The sequence below is a fragment of the Peromyscus californicus genome, unplaced genomic scaffold, assembly GCF_007827085.1.
Source record: "Peromyscus californicus insignis strain IS unplaced genomic scaffold, ASM782708v3 Scaffold_12__1_contigs__length_115047231, whole genome shotgun sequence".
In the NCBI taxonomy this organism is placed as follows: Eukaryota; Metazoa; Chordata; class Mammalia; order Rodentia; family Cricetidae; genus Peromyscus; species Peromyscus californicus.
In genome coordinates this window covers 109,808,300-109,830,080 of record NW_026294413.1, presented here as the reverse complement: position 1 = coordinate 109,830,080, position 21,781 = coordinate 109,808,300, and the positions used below count along the sequence as shown (strand labels likewise).

Sequence of the window (21,781 nt, the reverse complement as noted above, 5' to 3'; positions counted from 1 at the left end):
AGTCTCTCCTCAATCTACCACTCATCTCACTTTTTCCTAAAATAAGTTCATTAGAATTCTTTTGAAAGCTCCCTGTGCCGTCTTGGAGCTTTTGTCTTACTCCACCCTCATCCTTTGCTCTCCTCCAGGAACGTAATCCCAGTTGAAGACCTTCAGCAGCATCTTAACCATGGGACACTGCAGTGACATGGAGGCCACTGTCCAACTCCCCAGTAACCAGAGCTTAGGAAAGCCTCACTGCTGGCATTCAGATGGTCGCTTAGTCATACCCAGAGAACTCTTTAGACCAGGAGAACTCAAAACAAATCCTTTACTCTCTTTTTTGAAGTAAGTATTATAAGCTTAACTTGGGATGAAGGTGAAACCAGAGGGAGAAAGTGTGTGTGTGTGTGTGTGTGTGTGTGTGTGTGTGTGTGTGTGTGTGCGCGTGTGTGCACGCGCATGCACGCGTGTGCATAATGGAAGCAACTTCATGCATCCATCAGCGCAGACATGGCTTGGATTCAAGCCTGGAATCCTTCCACAGCCCACTGCGTAACTTACCTAGCTGACCTCTCTCAGCTGCACTTTTCTCATGTATAAAATGGGACTGAGGACAGTACTTGTCTGCACGAGGGGACGATCAGTTTAAAATACTTAACATCAGTGCTGGTCACCACTACTGGCTTCCACGAGCATGTTCGTATGGGTCCAAGTGCATGTGTGTAGAGGCCAAAGGTTGGCCTCTGGTGTTATTTCTCAGGTGCTGTTCACCTTGTTTTTGAGACAGGGTCTCTCAGCAGAACTTAGAATTTGCCAAGTGGGGTAGACTGGGTGGCAAGCAAGCCCTAGGCCCGCCTGTCTCACCTGTGTGGTTAGGATACAGCATGTTCTTCCCCTCAGCTTTGTCACATGCGCTCTGGAGAGTGAACTCAGGTCCCCATTCCTGCAGGACAAATACTTGACTTGCTTAGTTACGTCCCCAGCCCACAGCTTGCTCTTGACCCTGCATATCTGATGGATAGAGAAGCTGCATTTGCATCTGGCCAGTCTTCAAGTGAGTTGGCCACAGTGTTCTGAGGTACTCGCTGTGCTAAACCCAGGAAGTGATTTGGGGTATAGGGGCTGCTTTTCTTAGCACCCACATTGACATGAGCTCAGCGCTATGCCCCGATACCCTGCAAAAGATTCTGAGCATGGACACCTCATGATGGAGGGACTTGAGGCACTTTCCCCTGTACTCTGGGAATGGAGGAACTTATTATGTAAGAAACACCAGGGGGTGAAGAGTGGGTGGTGTTTACAAACATGCATCGATCATGCTTCTAACAGAAACCATAAGCAAAGGGAAGACATTCATCCCACTACAAGAGGAAGTGACTTGCACTGTGGCCACAATGACATCACGGGGCGGGGGAGGGGGTGAGTTCAGCCCTGAACATCGGAGACACCATGCTTCAAATCTCAGTTCTGCTACTGGTTTGAACAAGTTGCTGGAATATTTTGTTTTAGCTCCACAATATGTGAAATGCAAAGAATAGAAGTATTTTACCCCGTTGGGCTGATGAGCAAGAACTAAGTCATCGGACAGGTGGGTGACAAGCCCAATACACTCAGATTGCAAACATGACTGCCTTCGTTTCTGCTGTTGTTCTCTGGCAGTAGTGGGATGAGACTGGCAGCTCCTGGTTTGAACACTTTCTCATTCTATGCTCACAGGAAGGGAGACCTTCTTGGCGCCTGTGGTAGTCACTGGTCATTGGTTTCCTTGCGGTAGCATGAGTCTTGTTTCGGTCAATGACTCACTGGAGAACAAGTCTGAGGATGAAGCCTTTCATTGCCCATTTAAGAAACAGAAAATCTGCCGGGGCCCAGGAAGGCAGAAAACCAGGAAAAAGAGTCACGGAGTGTGTGTGTGTGTGTGGTGTTCAAGGTCACAGGAATCTTCCTCCACTTTGCCCTGCTCAGCTATGAGGGAGTATGTTTGACTCCAGGGGAAGACGACCTTTGTGTACAGTACTCACATGCTTCTCTACTTCTATTTATTTGTTTATTTGTTTGTTTGTTTGTTTTGAGCCAAGGTTTCTTGTGTGTAGCCCTGGCTGTCCTAGAACTCCCTCAGTAGACTGGGGTGGCCTCAACCTCACAGAGATCTGCCTACCTCTGCCTCCCAAGTGCTGGGCATAAAGGCCTGCACCACCATTGCCCAGCTTCTAATAAACTCTAGATAATCTAAAACAAAGCAGCTAAAAATACATTCCTATTGCACAATATGTTAATCAGGTTTCTGCGACAGAGATGAAAGCTACATTTCTAATTAACCTTCACAAACCAGGACTCACATCGATTTGATCTAAGCCACTGCTCTGTAGGTTTTTGCTCACTGCCAGGGACTTGCATCTCCACACAGATAGCACATGAGGGAAATCATCCTTAAAGATGGAGTCGAATTAGCAACAAATCTGGTTCCGTGGGAACACAGCAAGGACAAGGAGGCCAGGCGAGCAGCCAGGCACACTGTAGAATCTGAGGAAATCTGCCCTAGACACATGCCCAAGGATTTTGTTTTGAATTGAATAATTTGTTAATCCTGCAAGTCTAGAAGAAGCCCAATTAAACTTATTGATAACTTGTCCTATTTAAAAAGCGTTATTGGTTTGAGACTTTTGTCTTGAGCCTTTATGTTTTCTCTCCTGCATTCATGTCAGATAGCATATTCAAAATTGAAACTAAAAAGCCTTAAAGATTTGTCTTTTCTCTTTAAAAATATTTTGTTGCATTGAAATTTTATTTTGTGTGTGTGAATTTGTGCATGTGTGAGTGTGTACGTGTGTGCATGTGTATGTATGTCTGTGTGTGTGTGTCTCTATGCATGTCACAGTGCACATGGGAGGTCAGAGAAGCTCAGGCTGTCATCAGGTCATTGGGCTTGGCTGAAGAGCCACTCACACTGAGTCATCTGGCCACCACTGCTTCTCTTATTTGTTGTCCCTTCTTTCCATTTAGTAAGGCACACACATCTGTTTTGAATGACATTTTATTTGCATATATAGTACAGATATCAAGGAAATCATAGATTATCCTTTTTGGTTTAGCTGTTTTTCTCTCAATGTAGTATCTATGGGATTTATCCCTTTTGTTGAATGTAGCAATTAGGTTTTGTTTTGTTTTGTTTTAATGTGCCATAGTGTCTGCAATATTACAGTTGATCCATTTTGCTGGTGGTGAATCTTTATGCATTCCAGTCTTTAGTTATTAGGGATAGAATGTCTACAAATGTCTATGAACAAATCTTTTAGTGTACAAATACATTCATTTTGGGGCACTAAAGTGTAAAGCTGCTGTGTATTCCCCACAGCAATGAAAAACATTCCTGTTACTTCACTCGAATAAAAATTCCTTTTGAAGTTAGGTTATGTGTAAGAGTATAATATTTAATGTTATTGTCAATGTACAGTTAATTGAATGTACTCTGTGGTGATATCCAATAACTAGTAACGGCATGTCCAGGCATGTTCCTTGAGGGGATTCTTATACAGTTACACAGGAGACATGTATAGAAGTATTCATAATAGCATTTTGTGCAGTTTCAAAGATAACATCTTCACTAATTCAATAAATGACAGTAGACAAACAATAAGATGTTCTCCAAAGTGAGCATATTTAGCTAAGGGCAGCAATATGAATGAATCCTTTCAGTGTAGGGACTCAAAGCCAAAAGATTCTGCTGTGTATTGTAGCCATGAAGAGTTAAAGGAGTCACAGACTACTGTAGAACACCTAGGAGAACAGAGCTTGCTAATGAACGCAGTGTACCAAGAGATACAAGCAGCAAAAGCAGTAAGTGTTTGTGTTGAGGAACTGTGAGGGGGCTAGACTCCAACTACATCATGAGCATTTACCTCATTAGTCTGCAAATGTCTTAAAGGAGTTGGTGATGCTGGGCTTTTGTATACTTTGTCTGTCTCTAATAATGAAAGCACAGAGTGTTTGAAACTGGGGCATGCCCTAGTGTCCATTCTCATTGTCTTTCTTCCCAGGACTTTAATCCTTTGTTGTCCCCAGGAGCTTGACCTGGCATATGGCTCTCCATCTAGAGCCTACTCATGTCATAATTCTTTGTAAATGATATGGTCATAGAACTAAGTTCCAGCCAATGGCACCTGAGCCAAGGGAGGAAAACATTGGGGTTACATCCTTCAGTGGTGTCTTAGCTAGGGCTTTTATTGCTGTGATGAAACAATGACCAAAAGCAACCTAGGGAGGAAAGGGTTTGCTTTAGCCTACAACTCTGAGGTCACACTCCATCACAGAGGCAAGTCAGGTCAGTAACCTGATGCAGAAACATGGAGGCAGGAACTGAAGCAGAAGCCATGGAGGAACACTGCCTACAGGCTTGTTCCTGACGGCTTGCCCAGCCTACATTTTTACACACTCCAGGGAAGGTACCACCCAGAGTGAGTAGGGGCTTGCCACATCAATCATTAATTTAAGAAATGTCCCCAGAGACTTGCCTACAGACCAATCTTCGGGAAGCATTTTCTCAATTAAGATTTCCTCTTCCCAGATATGTCAAGGTTTGTGTCAAGTTGAAGAAACCAGCCAGCACCAAGGCAGCGGTTGGCCTATCACTTCCCCAGGAGACAGTCAATGCACTGCTGGCACATGACTTCAATTGTGCACACAGATAACACCTTAGGAGATGGAGCAGCCACAAGAATGAAGAGCCACAAGTTCAGATTTTCTCTTCAGAGAAAAAAGCTTTTTGGGTTCCTTAAGTGACAGAAATCCACACAGGCAGCTTGATCTATATGATCTAACTCATGTGACATTAATGTCCACGTTTATTGTGAAGCGGGATGGCTCTCAAATGTATGCCATTGAAAGCACTGTGAACAGTAAGGATTCAGCTCTGGAAGCTATTCTGGCTAAGTTTAAGTTCTAAATCTGCCATTTAAGTTCTAAATCTGCCTTTGATTGAGTCCTTCACCCATCTGGCTGTCATTTCCATCACCTTTAAGGGGACCGATGACAATACCTTTCTGCATCATTAGGGAGCTATAAAGGTCAAATAAAAATGTGACAACTATATAACTGGGCACAAAAGCAAAATATTAGCATAAAGAGAAAAATATTGCCATAAAACTGTACTTTTCAACAAATTAAAAACAATCACAGTTTACAGTTTACAGTTTACAGATTATTTCTTTAGCAGGTAGGGTCTGTGAATTCTGCATGCTTATGCCGATTCACGGGGTAGTTTGCAGGCAATGCTCCATGGAGACAAAGCCAAGGAGTGCCTGTATTGTTTCCTTCTCAACTTCCCCAACTCTTTAGCCCCACATTTTCCCATTGCATTCCACAGAAAAACCTCAGAACTAACTCTAATCCTAAGGAAGGTGTTGAGAGCCATTACACAGAAAGATTTAATTGCTACCTTTCCCTCCCACTTTAAAAGAAGTTACAGAGTTGGGAAGATCAGGGGAAATAATGGCTCAATCGGAAAGGGTTCTTTTTTTTTTTTAACAGAGGTAATAGCCAAAGAGATCAGAGAACTAGCGAAGAGCCAAGACTAGCATACCTTACCACCTCACCACTGTCACTTCCCCAGAGAGAGCTTCTTCCTGTCTAACTTGAGCTTTTATTGCTCTCCTATTCTGCCTTCTCATTGGCTCTAAGCCCAGCCACATGACTTCCTTGTCACTGCCTGTCTATACAGACCTCCAGGTCTCTATGGTTGGGACTGGGATTAAAGACTTGTGTCACCACGCTTGGCTGTGTGGAAAGGGTTCTTTCTAGAGTATTTTCTATTATGGAATACATATGTGGGTAGTTTGCAGAAATCTAAGGAGCAGGGCTAACAACACCTCTCCAAACTACAGACTTATCATACTTTCAAAAACTGAATAAGAAAGCCACAGAAGCTCCCACAGTCCTTGATTTTTCATCTCCTCACTGAATAGATCCCATCTGTGTAGCAGGAATCTTAGAAGGTCTTATTAATAGAATCAAACCTGAGCCAGGTATTAGGGTGAACGCTGGAAGATCAGAGAAGCAGAACAAGCCACAGCCTCCTCACCTCGCCAGTTCCTCAGCTGATCCTGTTTCCTCAGACTGGAAGCCTCTCAGTCCTCATCCAGAATGAATCTCAGCTGAACTGTGCTGCTCAAAAGCCTAAAAGCTTAACCAGCCAAATGCTTCTAGTTTCTGGCCCTCACGCCTTATATACCTTTCTGCTTTCAGCCATCACTCCCTGGGATTAAAGACTCGCTTTCTGGGATTAAAGGTATGAGTCACCATGCTTGGCTGTATCCTTGAACAGATGATTTCTGCCTCTGGAATGCTAGGATTAAAGGCGCGTGCTACCACTGCCTATCCTCTATGTTTAATATTGTGGCTGTTCTGTTTCTGACCCCGGATAAGTTTATTAGAGTGCACAATATTTTGGGGAGCACAATACCACCACACATCTGTCAAACTCTCACAAACCACGAGAATCTTATTGTTATCCTTGGACTAAACCCAGCTGTAGAGCTCTACGCTGGTGATCAGCGCATCCCTCTGTCAAACGGAAGCAGTGTTTGTCAGCTTGCAGCCTGGTCTCTGTGCTGCAACCACAGGGGCTGGCTCACATCTTCGCTCCCCCTTGAACCAAGCTCGGTGATTCCTTCCTTCCCCTTTCCCATCCCTTCTCTTCTTCTTCCCCCTTCCTACCTTTGCCCTGTGTATGTGGTGCTTAGACTTGAACCCAGGGTCATGCACATGGCAGACATGAACTCTATCACTGAGCTTCATCCTCGCCCCTCACAGATTTTCTTTCATCAAAAGCTGCTTCTTTTCTGCCAGAGTTTCCAACCTCAGCATAGGAGTCAAACCCCAGAGACACCTTGCTCACATAATCTCAAGTACTACCATTTCCCTTTGCCCTCTTGTGCTACTACATATTTCTCTAAGCCCTTATCTCTATCCACAGGAAATGGCATTTGTTGCCTTTCTTTTTCTTGTCTTGCGCATTAAACAGCACCTCTGTGAGAACAGATATCTTGTTATTCTCCAGAGCACTGCAAAATGAAAGGCTGAACTCCTATAAGCATGTGCACGGATGGATGATACTTTATTGTCGTGTAAATGTGCAGCCTATACACTTAATGCCCCTCTCATGCGAGTTTACCACAAGGATATCCTGGTGTTCCTGAAACCAAGCTAATATTGTAAGATGGGTAACCCATGCTTCCTCATCTCAGGGCAACAGCATGAAGTGGCAGATGCCTCGCAGTGGCAAAGATAATCAGAGAGTGTGTTCTCTGAAATGCATTTGGAATGATACTAAGCAATCTCTCCATTCTGATAATTCCAATGATGGGACTTGCCTTTCTATATTTCTTAGTAGTCCTCTAAGAACAACAATACTTTCCTATGGGGGCTGGAGAGATGGCTCAGTGATTAAGAGCACTGGCTATTCTTCCAGAGGATCCAGGTTCCTTTCTCCATAGCCACATGGTTGCTCTCAACAATCTGTAACTCCAGGTCTTGGGTATTTTCTGGCATCCATGGGTATCAGGCAAGGTACATAGACATACATGTAGGCAAAACACCCACACACATAAAATTTAAAGAAAAAATTAAAAAGGATTTCCACATAGCAGAATCTCAGTTTTCTTTTCATCAAGAAAGACTAGGCTGACAGAGCCTAATTCTTTGTCATTTATAGTGTTGACCCTTTTCAGTGTTTGTACTGGAGCAATAAAAAGATTATTTTCTAAAATACTACTTGTTTACTAGTACTGGTCAGTGAAATGAGTTGATCATATATAGTTGGCCCCCTATAGCCACAGGTTCTGCATCTATGGATTCAGTCAACCAGAGAATGAGAATATTAAAAAAATATTATGTCTGCATTATTTCTGAACAATATAGTCTAACAGTAGCTTACACAGCATTTATGCACCAGGACTAAATACGAGCAACCTAGAGGTGATTCAAAGCATCATGGAGGATGTGCACAGGTTACATATAAGGAGAGGCTTGAGCACATGCATGCTCTTTGTATGTGCATAGTGTCCTAACACCAATGCCTTGGTGACAGCTGCACTGATATTTAACCAGTTATATACTGGGGCATGTTAATGACACTCGTGCCTGAGGGATTATGGTAGATTCCAAAAGTGGCAACCATTCTTCCTTCTGTGGCTAGCCATATGCAATATGGATTTACAGCTCCTCTAGTCAACAGATGACATCTGCTTCTCCAACCTTGGTGTCTTGGCTCCCTCTGCAATTTCCTACAGGTCAGGGTGGGAGAAACATGAATGAGACCTCCAGAGGCTCTGGACTCTTCTGGTTGTGGTGATATTTTGTTTCTACTCTTTAAGTTTTCCTGAAGATTAGAGGGCAAAGACAGTCACTAGATTAACCATAGAGACCAGGCAGTGGTGGCACACATCTTTAATCCCAGCACTTGGGACCTCAAGCCTTGTTCCCAGTATTAGGGAAGCACACACACCTTTAATCCCAGCACTAGGAAGGTTGAGACAGGAAGTGAGATGACTGGGCAGAGAAAGGCAGATAAGGTGGGAGGAGACAGGAACTCGAACTCCTTTGGTTGAGGACTCAGTGGCATTCAGTCTGAGGATTCATGGAGACAGCCTGAGGATTTGTTAGTGGTGAGACGTTTCTCTAGTGGCTTGTTCCTTTGTCTCTCTGATCTTTCGGCATTTACCCCAATATCTGTCTCTGGGTTTCTATTATAAGACCAATTAGGATTCATGCTATACTAATCATTCATTTAGGAACCTGTCCACTGGACAAGTGAAGCAATCCACACTAGTGTGGACTCACCCCAGGAGAAGTCATGCTAGATCATTCCATGGATGGATATTCAATCCCCAAATAGAACACAGCCCCCATCAAATCCACAGCAAAAAGGAGACATGAGTACAGCAGTGACCAGAAGAACCAGTCAGGTTACTGAAGGCTTGTGAGCAGTAACTAATACATTTGTTTTGAGATACTGAGTTATTGGGGTCAGTTAATTATAAAGAACCAGCTAACTAATAGAGACGTATACAATAGCAAAGTAAAGAGATCCCTACAAAGGAAAGGTTTTGCAGCTTCTTGTGAACTTTGCTGTTTGCCTCGTAAATAGGGAGTCCATGTGTTGGGTCCCTGATCTATTTAGATTCCATGCTTACTCTTGGGTAATGAGGAAGATCACCAATCCCCAGTTATCAAATCTTTATATTTTGTACCTATCGTCTTCATTCCAACACCACAGAGAAAGACTTTAAGTTGACACATTAATCCTAATGAGGAAGCCAACAGAAATACAGTTTATAGTATGGACAATTTGGGTTGAATACAGAGAATTAGAGAGAGAAAGTGCGCTGTTCTGGATAAAGCAGTTGCCACTGTGAAGAGAGGTTGGCAGTTAGCTAGGACCCTTCATGGCTATACCCACATCTTCTCTACATCTCCTCAGCATTCTGTTGCTCATGATACTTTTTATGTTCACTATTGCCACAATATTGCTGTATAGTAAACTATGTGGAATTCAGTGACATATTAACTTGTATTTATTATCACGCCCGTGAGTTTAAGAATTGTCTGGGGATTGGCTATTCTAGAGTGGGCATGACTATGCAATTCAGGCCATTGGCTGGGTTGGCTTGGTTATAGATTGTGGGATAAGTAATTTTAATTTCATGGGTCTTGCATTGAGGCCCAGGCTTGCAGCACTCATTACTTGTGCTTTAGTGTTTTAGGAAGATGACCAAAATGCAGGAATTGGCAGCCAGACATGCCAAGTCCCTGGTACTTTAAGTCCACCGATAGCTCATTAACAAAGCAAGTCTGAGATCAAGAGTCAAAGGCAGGAAGCAGAGAAGTCTATTCAATGGTTCACAAGCCACGACTGCGTGTTCAAATTCAATTCAGAAGGAAAGAACTGAGACCAATTACTCAACCAAACACACTATATTCATAGTACAATTTCTTCTATGCTTTTTTCTACCATTGAGCAGAAAAGATAATTGACATCTCAGATAATCTCTCTTTATTCAACCCAAACAGTCTCCTTATCATTCACTTCCCAACCAGTCCCTCCTCTATGGGGCTGTGATGGCTAACCAAACCGCATCATTTTCTGAGGTCTGCAGGACATGCAGCTGCTGAAGCCACTCTATGCTGCCTCCTACTGCCCCACTGCCACTGTCCTTAACCACCTGACCTAGATGAGGGAAGCCAACAAAAACTAACACCATTAAATAAATACCCACTGTGAACACAATTAATCAAGCCACAGAATTGTATTTTCAGCTGATTTTTTTCCTACAAATTTTAGGGGAAAAGAAAGAGCAATCTGCATAAAAGCAACTCATAAAAAACTAAGTAAAACTCATTAATACCTGTCTTCCTAGGGTAAAGACAGATCAATAAACTTTCTAATGCCCCAAATCTTCTGTATCTATGGAAAATGTATAGGATGTCTGCATATTTGGAAAGTGTACCTCAATATTTTCAAACAATTCAGCTAAAGAACAAAACCATTCAATTTTCCTTTTAAATCCTACCTCTACCTCATGGCTGTTAACCTTGGAAAAGTACGTCATCTTAAAACCCTCTCCCATTCCCGCCCTCCCGCCCTCCCTCCCTCTCTTCCTCCCTCCTTCTCTTCCATTCCCTCCCTCTCAATGCCTTCCTCCCTCTTACCTTTTTTCCCCCCATTTCTCTCTGACCCCAGTTTTAACTTCTTTATTAAAATATCTTCCTTACATGAGCTGGAGAGAGGATCAGCTATAAAGCCCACCTGCTGCTCTTGCAAAGACCTGGTTTGGTTCCCAGGACCCACATCAGACAGCTCATAACCACACTTCCAAGAGATTCAATGCCCTCTTCTGGGTTTCTGTGGATATTGCATGTGCATGGTTCATGTACTGACCAGTAAGCACACACACACACATAAATTAACAAATAATTAAAAATGTCTATCTTAAAGACAAGTTATAAGGAATTTATATAAATATAAATAAATATATTTGTAGGCAGACTTAGCACCTCACACATAGTAAATATTTGGCTGTTATTACTGTTCAAACTGGAGGTAGGAAAGTAGGTGGATCACAAGGCCTCCACTGACTGAGTCTACCATAAATGACTAACATAGAATTAATCACCATCTAGAAAGGAGAAGAAAAAAATGTTTTTATTCAGAGTTTCAGAAGGGATTTAAAGAAAAAGGCTAAACCACAAAATGTAATTTGTGTACCAGACTCTACTGACCAGGCTTCTGAAAACTGCAGGTCTCAGTCACTGAGGAGGCAAAAAGGTTGTAGGGAGTCTGGGCTGGTGAGACATATCAGAAGGCAGATAGCAAATTGTAATTTGCAAGATTGTATGGGGGCTGTGTGTGTAAGAGGCTTTGCCATTTGGCAAAAGGTATAAAAAGTAGAAAACCATCTTTCTGTCTTTTCCGCAGCTATATTTCTTTAACACCTTTGATTACAGTTCTGTACTTCAGTGCTTGAGAAAAGACCAAGGAAGCAAGTACACTTATGATTCCATTTTGGAGACAGACAAAAGAGAGTGATGAAATTTCTATGGCAGTTTGGAAGGCTGCAGAGAAAACACCCGGTTCTCTGCTTATTAATGAAGGATACCCACTGTCTTCCAATTTCAACTTTATACTGCTGTTAGTTTCTTGGTGACAGCAGGTACGATGATAATATTTGACTGTGTATTCCAGGAACAAACGAGGAAGAAATAAGAAAAACTATGGCATGCTCCTGAAAATTAGATACTGCTTTCAGCTCCCCCATCTGCAGTGCCTTTAACCCATAAACTGAGTAGAATTTTCCATAATATGTTGCATGCATCTTGATCTCTTTTAGCTCTGTTTGCCAAGACTAAAGCACACGTGATAAACAAAGTCATTTAATACCAGAAAGTCCACCAAACAGCCAACGCCCTTTAGAGGCAGTACATGACTTCAGAAAGACAAGATTTAATTTCTGTTTCTCTTTGATCAACCATGTGATGAAAGAGAAAGGTTAAATGTGACCAGAGGGAAAGCTCATTCCTAGAACACTGTGGCCCTTTTGTTGATATCATGCTATAAAACTATATTGGTAGGCAGACTGACATCACATACCAATTGGTCTTTTAGTGGTTTGAATGAGAACTTGTCCCCATAGGCTCATGTATTTGAATACTTGGTCCCCAGTTTGTAGGACTGTTTGGGGGAGATATGGGGGGGTGTAACCTTGGTGGAGAAAGTGAATCACTGAGGGCAGGCTTTGAGAGTTCATACCCTCACCCACTTGTACTCTGCTTCTTGTTTGTGGTTGAGATGTGATCTCTCAGATTCCTGATCTTGTTGCCATGCCTTCCTGCCATGATGGACTCCTACCCCTTTGGGGCTGTAAGACAAAACAAACCCTTTCTTCCATTGATTGCTCATTGCCATGGCATTTTATCATAGTATCAGGAAAGTAGCTGATGCGGACCTTGTTTTAGTTTTCTCTTGTTGAGACAAATGCAGTTTAAAGAAAGGCTTTGTGCTGACTGACAGTTTGGGATCTATCAGGATGGGGAAGCCAGGGCACCAGGAGCCTGGACTAACTGGTCACATGTCATCCTCAGCCAGGAAGAGAGAGATGTTTGTATTTATCTAACTTTCTCCTTCTCATATAGTCCAGTATCCTAACCCAAGGTTTAGGTGACTTCAGTGAGCAGACATTTTTACCATGGTTAACCTAACTAGGACAGCTCCTCAGAGGCATCCCAGAGGCTTCTCTCCAGGGTATTCTAGATTTCATCAAGTTGGCAATTGAGAGTAATCATCACAGACCTCTTCCACTATTCCACTCGGCCTAACCAGGAAGAAAGGAACAAACACACACCCTGTACAACAGGAGTGTTGAAGCCCACGGGGCTTCTGTATTGAGGAGTCTGTTGACCCTGGACTGAGCATTTACCTGAGTCAGGCATTGGCTCCACAGTGTCAGATGCTGGCTATAAAGTGATAAATGTGAAAACAATGGCTCTTGATCTCAAGTTGTCTAGAGCACAGGCTCTAAACTATGAGTCATGACCTCATATAAGGTCTTGTAACTGAATGCAGAGAGTGGAAAGATTTGGCAAGAGTAAAAGATTTTTAAATGTATAAAAACAAAAAAGTTAGCTAAAAATGAGTGCATAACGAATCCAGTGGACTTGTTGCCGCCCCTGCCTCTAGACTCATGTGTCCTCCTTGTAGCCTTCCTTCTTAACACACAACGTGTCAGCTTGCCCCAACACACCACCATGCCTTGTCGTGCTAACAAACGCTGCCTGAAATGCCCTGCCTCAGGACTGTTGGATCTTGTAAACCACAGTGCTTTTACCTACAGAGTTTTCTGATTTCTATAGAACCATCACGGTTTAGTTATAGAAAAACTTCTATGCCTTTTATGATTGTCATTCCTCAGCGTGTACCCATCTTTGGTTCACACTCTATTAGCATGTTTGATTTTAAAAATCAGTCTGAATCACTGAGTTGAGTTTTACAGAACTTGTTAAGTTGGCTTTGGCTTAGGACAGAATTCCCAGCTTTCTGAAATGGCCCAAAACATATTTCAGCCATTTTGCATTGTACTATATAGTTATGCAAAGCAGTGTTCTCAGCACTGCCGATTATAAATCAAAATATTGATCAGTTCTGATAAATGTTGATGATGCTTTGTCTAGGAGTACCAAGCACTGAGCCAAGTGTTAATTTTTTTGGGTAAAAATAAGCATGCCTATCTCATTAGCATGTAAATTTTCATTCATCTTTAATAAGTGGTAAAATTATATGCTTAATAAAAATTTGTTCTAAAATTTCTTCCTGATTTATCTTCAGTCCATGTTTGATTTGTACACCTATTTTACATATCTATCTACTTGGGGTTGCATAATAATGTCTTTGGTGGAGGAGGGGAGCAGACACACAGAAACAAATGGGAGTGCACATGGGTGGGTGGGTGTGTGTGGGTAATTGATCTGTATGGAATACTATCCTAATCATAAGGGCTCCATTTCAGAAGAACAAAAGACGCTAAAAGAAGCCAATTTTAGCACAGTGGTGAGGGAGAGTTTCCCTGAAATTGCACACAGAGGAACTAGTCACAGGAACAGCTAGTGATACCTTAGAATGACCCCCATGAGAAATGCCCTGTGACGGTCCCTCCTACCACCACAGACAGAGCTGATAACTTGCTTCTAATCAGTGTTCAATGGAAAGAATGAGGCGTTTTTGCAGATGTAAGAGTCTTAATCACTAGAATTTAAAGGAGATTTATCTTGGTGACTGACTTAATCCCCTTTAAAAGCAAGTCTGAACCCAGGGATCAGGAACAGCAAGAGTCTCTCTGTTGATAATTCTGAATACAGCCTCAAGGACATGAGTTGTGACACCAATGTGAAGGAGCTCAGAGGTGGATCCCTCCCTGCTGAGCCTCCAGATGAGAAGAGGATCTGGCTGATACCTTAATTCCAGTCTTATGAAACCCTAAACAGAGAATCTGAAGAGAGATGCCTGGACTTCTGACCTAGAAAAAAAATCTGAGTTTTAATAATGGGAGATAACAAATAAGTATGCTTTGAAGCTGCCAAATTTGTGATCAACTTTATGCAACAATGTAATAAACGTATATAATATCCAAGCACAGTGACACTCAAAATCATCAGGATAGGTGGGGTGGGCAAACCAGACCATTTGGACTTATGCCATGGAGCACTCTGGGACAATGTAAGAGTCTAGGCATTGTCCCTAGACCACTGCAAATGATGCTGGGGTCACAATCTGATGCTTTAAAAATCTGTTGAGACAATGAATAAGTAATAAAAGCATGTTTCTAAATAAGTCTAGCATTACTAGACTACTATTACAATAGCCTATTCCAAAATTTTAAAGTATCTCAACAATATTATTGTAAGACCATTATATACAAAGAACTTTATTGTGGTTACAGGGCTAAAAGTAGCGATTAAGAAATAGAGTTAGCACCAAAAAGCAAATATTCAGTCAACACATCTTTAGGGAACTTGTGACCCTGCAAAAAGCTATGCTGTTATGTGGAGATTAAGGGCTCTGTAATGAGGTATGATACAACCCAGCAATCTGGGTCACAGCTGAAAGCCTGATAATTTGAGGTTTCTCTTCAGAGTCTAATAAACTATGTGAAAAGCTGCCAGGTGTTAATCAAGTCCAAGGCAGACAGTCATAAGATAAACTGCACTGTGAAAGGCATGATGGTTTGAAGGAAATGAAAGGAAATATTAAGAGAATTAGAATTCTATAGTGATGAAGAACTCAGTATTAGAAATGGTTTTTTATTTTTATTTTATTTTATTTTTGGTTTTTTCAAGACAGGGTTTCTCTGTGTAGTTTTGGTGCCTGTCCTGGATCTTACTCTGTAGACCAGGCTGGCCTTGAACTCACAAAGATCCGCCTGGCTCTGCCTCCCGAGTGCTGGGATTAAAGGCATGAGCCACCACTGCCTGGCCAGTGTTAGAAATGTACAGGTATTTATAGACTGAGAAATCACATACCATGTGTCTTCCAGATTTATCTGAAAACACTCTAGATATTTACAGGTGGTCAATGTCATCTCTTGACAGTGAGGGCATTCATGTTATCCACACTGCCTATTGGGCATAGATGATGGCTCTGGAGAAGGTCAGAAGCATGCTACTGATGGTTCTGTGTTAACATATGATCAGTATGGCACTTTTCAGAAATCAGAATTGAAACCAGAGGAAACATCTTTCCTACTCATCCATATCCCTTCAACAGCAGTGCCCTTGTAAGAGTGTACCATTGCTTCTTTCCAACACATAAGCACATAACTCTATGGTATTTTCCTTCTTGCTGTGTGAACAGGTGTGTGTGTGTGTGTGTGTGTGTGTGTGTGTGTGTGTGTGTGTGTGTGTGTGTGTATGTGTGTGTGTGTGTGTGTGTGTGTATGAATGAGAGAGAATGTGTGTGCATGTGTGTGAGAAAGAGGGAGAGAGAGAGAAAGAGTAAGCATGTGTACGCTTGAGGGTTTGTGGGTGCATGTTTGTGTGAGTATGTCCATATGCATATGGACATCAGAGGTAAACTTGGTGTTGTTCCTCAGGTGCTACCTACCTTCTTGGTTGAGATAAGGTCTCTCATTAGGACTTGGGAATCAAAACTTATGTTAGACTGGTTTGTCAGTGAGCCCCAGGGATCCTCCTGTCTCCACCTGCCCAGGGCTGGAGCTATAATTGCATGCCATCATGCTTTCCTTTACGCTGATGCTGGCGTTACTTTGTATGCTTCTGTAAGAAGCACTGTTTGGAGGGAGCCATCTCCCAAGACTGCAATGTGCTTTCCAAGAGAAATGTTCACACACTTTAGAATGATGTAATTAAGAATGACTTGTAATGTTAAACACATTACAAGTATAGCAAATGATTGATCAAATGGGCAGAAGATAGATAACAAATGAGAGAAAGGGGAGAGTGACTGTATCTCCAAAACACTTTCCTTACTGTGTCATCATGACCAGCAACAGCCTTGGATTTCATGTAGGGGGAGCAGGACAGTCTTTGTTTCATTTCTTAGATGACACAATGGATCTCAGAGAGATCACCTTAGGCTTGTGCCTTAGTGTAGGAATTCAGTGCAAATGATCAGGCAGGTGCTTCCCCAGAACTATGAAAAATGAAAGCAATACGGACATCATAATGAGCTGTCAATGGTTTTCAATGGATATTAGGTGGGGTATGAGCAACTTCTTCCGAGGTCAGTCCAAACATTCTCACACAAAATGGATCATTAAACACTTCCATATGTAAATAGAGAGACTATTGGGATGGCTCCTCACTTTCTTCTTGTGTTTTGATAGACAGCTTGTGTTATAACAGACAGCTGGTTCAGAACTGATATAATTGCTCTTTCATAAATTCCACCTCTCCTTTGAGAGGAGATTGGCAGTCACTGGCAGCTTTTCAGAGAAGCACATCACTGAAATTTGCAAAAACAAAAACAAACAAAAAAAACAAAACCAAACAAACAAACAAAATCCCAGCTCCTGAAAACAGATTACAGCTTTCCCTCAGAAGCGCTGTGCACAAGAGGAAAAATCTATGTACACTTTCTGCTTTGTAAGCACCTAGGAATTGCTTGTCTTGTAAGGACACAAAGGCATAGAAAATATATAACTAAACAATAAAAAGTGTCACTGGGTTGAGGATGAAATCAACTCAATTCCATATCCTGGCTCTTGTGAACTGGCAGTGTTTTGCAAAGTGGAGTGCACTCTGAGAAAGAGGGGGTATGGATCTTTCATCTGTGACTCTTGGTTACAGGGCTCAGGGAAGTCCAATGCCCTCTCTGGCTGGTCGAGGCATCCTACCAGGCAGCGGGGAGAGAGGGTAAATGCTATCTATCCTTTGCCGCCAGCTCAGGCACACAGTAGGTGAAAGCTGTTCTGGTCAGTGTTGCATTACTGAGGGAGTGGCCTTAGAGACCACGCCCACTCTCAATATGTCAGCGCTCTGGCCGCTCTGGCCGCTCTGGCCGCTCTGGCTGCTCTTGCACATCCTCAGTGCTGTGAAATGATCTAAGAGGGCTTAGTGGTGATGGGTTTCTATTTTAATAGCTGTGTTTCACTTTAATGAGTGTGTTTTTAAAAAAGAAAACCTAGTACATCAAAGTTGGGATTTCACATGCAGGTAAGGGTGAGCTAAGAGAGAAAGTGAATTTGAGTAGGTATAGTAAGACATACAAATAGTCCTAGACAAACCTTGGAAACCGCAAAAGCATGAAGACTAAGTATTAACAGCTGAAGACTAGGAAATGGTTCAGAAGGTCATTTTCTCCCTCCCAGGTGTTTTCACTACTTATTTGCTGAGATTTTGTTATTTGTTTCTATCTATAAAACAAATATATGTTTAAGACAAAAAGTTTAGAAATGTAGAAAAGCACAAATGGGAAATATAAAAACCAAGCCTGATGCTTCCTTCTAAAGATAAGCACCATCAACTCTCTACTGCTTCCATCCTTCTGCCCATAAAAAACGGGCTAAGTGCATGGTTGCTTTTAGAGGACCATTTTGACCTAGCGATAGCTAATGAAAACTTTAAAATGGGAGTGTTCTTTAACTCTTACCACATGAAGTGCATACATCATAAGGTTCAATCAACACTTAATTCTGTATAATTTCAAATCAACGTGGAGAGAGGGTCACAAAACCCGAAGGCCTCAAAGCCAGTGAGAGGTCAAAGAGACTTTCCTCAGTCTCTGTGAGTTTGAGCACTGGCAGCTCCTGGCCAATCCATTCATGTTTCCGCTTAACCTGCTGCAGGGCCTAGAGTTGACCCAGGGGAACAAGAGCAAGGTTGAAGGATTCTGACAGCTCTTAGAGGGGAATGGACAACACAGTTACCAGAAAGGGATGTCCTTGTTTGAAATTCAAATTCCTAGGCTGGCCCCTGGTTGAAACTCTCTAGGGAGGTAGCTGGAATGTGCATTTAAAACATGCTCTTATGTGTCACACACAGAATAGTTCAAAGCAATGTGAAGTAAACTCAATGAATATTTGCTGAGGGAGTAGATAGCACCAGACGGGTATGTAGGAAACCATAATCTCCCATAGCTTGCTTTCCAAGCCTTCATCCAGGGGAAATACAGGCCTATGTGGGGGTAGTACTGAGCCGAATCCAAGGTCCAGCTCTCACTCTGATGCATTCAGAGACTCATGATGAATTGGACTATGATTCAACTCAAACCTGAGCAGGATTTCTGTGTCAATCACTCTGGATACCCAGGCTTTGTGTCTAGCTCTCTTCTTAGCTAGAGACACAGGAATGTCTCATTCTGCACACACTACCCACTTTAAAGCAGAACTATCTTTGTATAAAATCATACTGTTGATTGTTAGCTCTTTTTATACAAGGCTACACAGTTCTTGTAGGGCCTACTTACTCCTCAGCCACAATGAGGCCAGTCGTAGCATCTATGAGACTTAAGGGCTCACATAAATGTTTCAGTGTCTTTAACATCTGATAAAACCACAATTATAATCTACTCTTCAATAAAGTCAATCTTTTATCAGCACACTTATAAAATATGATTTTTAATCTTTTCCCATCAAGAAGTGGCCCATAAAAATTCATAATGGGCTCTGCTGACCCATAGTTCTAGGCCCAAGGAAGAGGCACCTACCTGACAGGCATTATACAGGAGTTGATGCTCAAACTTCTTGATACCAAGAATGTTTTGGAACATCTCATAGAGTTGTTCTTTGCTCAGAATCAACTCAGAAGCTGCACTGGCTGTCATCCGGGCTTGTTGCTTCCTGGGGTCCTCCTCACCACGGTAGATGGCATCAAACTTGGCCATCCAGGAGCTCAGCACGGTCTCCTTGCTGAGCCCATCAATCTCAGGCAGGCTGCGCACCCTCTTCTCAATGTGTTTCTTGAAGACCTCGCGAGAGTCATTGGCTGAGCAACCACCACTCTGCACCATGCGGGCCACACGGTCACTCTTGAGGAACACCTGAGCGAGAGAGAACCAAGACGGATGGGGTCAGCCATGAAGGTGCCAGTGCCCTGGACTTCATCCTTCACATATATCATGGAATGCACCAGCGTGGTCATTTTCCACCGACTGGGTCCTTGCTGTGTGATTTCAAACAAGTCCCTTGTATGCTTTTTTTCATACCCAAATCTTAAAGCAAGAGTAAAATAGTACAGTAGCTCCCCTTATGTGAGGGGTGTGTCTCAAGACCCTCATCGCATGTCTGAAACCACAGGTGTTAGTGCACTTTACTTGCTCGGTTGTTTATTCTACTTGGAGACTTTTATAAAGTTTAATCTATAAGTCTGAAAAAGACTAGCACCAATTCCAGTGAGAAAACAATTCCAGCAATACATTATAATAAGAACTATTTAAAGTGTGTGAATTGCTTAACTCCAGGATTTTTCATTTAATACCTTCAGTCTAAATAAAGCTGTGGAAATTGAGACTACAACAGAAGGGAGAAACACAGAGCTTACCCCGTGGGCCGTAAGGATTGCGCTCATGACAGGTGCATAGAAAGCATAGGCCACACTTAGACTGGGCGGGGCTTCCCTAACGCTGCTGCTCAGTGGCTGTGCCAACGGTGCTGTGAACCTCTTCAAAACGTTAGTGTTCCTATCTATAAACTGGGGAAATAATCGACTCTATATAGGTGTTTTAATTAAATGAGTCATTTTGAAAAGAGCACTTATAACGGTGCCTGGATCCCTAAATGCCACAGGGGTTCTTATTATTGTCATTAAGTATCTAGCATACAGCACTTAAATGTTAATCACTACATGCATCTCGTTTATGCTCTAAAGGACACTTATTGTAACTGGAATTAAGTATCAGGAAAATATGTGCTAATTTTCTGTCTCCTTGACTGACATGCAATTCTAGTGCGCAAGGAGTGTATACATGCTCCTCAAATTATCTCCAGTCTCTGGATAGCACACGGTACTCTGAAAATGAGCTAAAAATACTGTAGCTGTTAGGTTCAGTCTACTCTGGAAGGTATGTCCGGCCTTGTGCCATTGTGACAGGAAGTTATCATAGGCCAATGTTCAAGAACTGTACAGTCAAGTTCCCAAAAGAAAAAAACTTCCTCAAATTCATAATGTTTTCAGTAAGTTTATGAATCCGTATTGGGCAGCCTTTATAGCTGTCCTCAGTCACATATGACCTGAGTGTAGATGGGAATCCAAGACTCCACAGAGGGGTGTGACTTGCCCATCATAACTCTCCCGGCCTGATTATAGTATCTGGTCACAGACACATGGTGATAAGGAGAGAGAGGAAGAGTGGGGGAGAGAGTGGTGTACATGCGCATGTATGCATGAATACCCACACTGGTGCATACTTAGAGCCTGGGAGGATAGTCAGTGGTCTGCTTGATCACTTTCCACCATATTTCTCTCACTTAACCTGGAGTTCGGCTGGCAGCCGGCAAGCCCAGTATTCCTGTTGTTTTCACATCCCTTTAGTGATTGAGGTTACAGAAGCATGCACAACTATAGTCAGCTTTTGCTGTGGATTCTGAGGATTTGAAGTCAGGTTCTCATGCTTGTCCAGCAAGTACTTTTTATCATTTAAACTATCTCCTCAGTCTCCATGTGGTCTCTTCCTTCACTCTGCTTCTCCTTCCCTTCGGGTCTCCTCCACTAAGTAGAGGACCTTCTGGCTTTGCTACCTGAGTCCTGGGAGGCTGCCACTCACTAGTTTTCTCTTGCTCCACTGCCCACACTTGGAAGCTCACACAAACTCACACACAGTTATGGAGTGTACTACAATGTACTGCTGCTACCACTTCATATTCACAGAGAGGAAAATTACTGGCACTATGGAGTTGTGTCCTGGTCACGCTCCAGAAGGTGCACAAAGGTCCTCCAGAGGATGCGCAAACATTCATCCCTGGCCAGAGGCCAGCACTTGCCTCATAGGCTCTGAGGGTATCACCTAGGGGCTTGGTGGAAAGGAGGCAGCCTTGTACGTTACAACAGCATCATACTGGGTGAAAAACTGTTAAGCAATGTGGCCTCCATCTATTGTTGACTTAATGCAGTGATTTAGAAAAGAGGGCTGAGGGTTTGTCTTCCTGGCATGTTCTGGCTGCCTAGGACCTGGAGCTCAGCTATATTTGAGAGTTAACTTTAAAGTCAACTAGAGGAAATATTTCAAATATGTTTCAGGTCTGATACAGCTTTCATGAGCTACAGAGTTCACATGGGAACCTGCTCTGCTTAATGAGGATTT

General features: G+C 42.6%; 1 protein-coding gene across 13 annotated transcripts in view; it reads right to left on the bottom strand.

Annotated features, from left to right (window-relative positions):
• Cadps (calcium dependent secretion activator) overlaps positions 1 to 21,781 on the bottom strand; it is a 445,492-nt gene that overhangs the window by 312,332 nt on the left and 111,379 nt on the right. For all 13 annotated transcript variants that reach the window (XM_052734121.1, XM_052734120.1, XM_052734114.1 and 10 more), the window contains exon 3: positions 19,190 to 19,522. In XM_052734121.1, the coding sequence (XP_052590081.1) occupies positions 19,190 to 19,522 (333 nt within the window). The remainder of the gene's footprint in view (positions 1 to 19,189; positions 19,523 to 21,781) is intronic.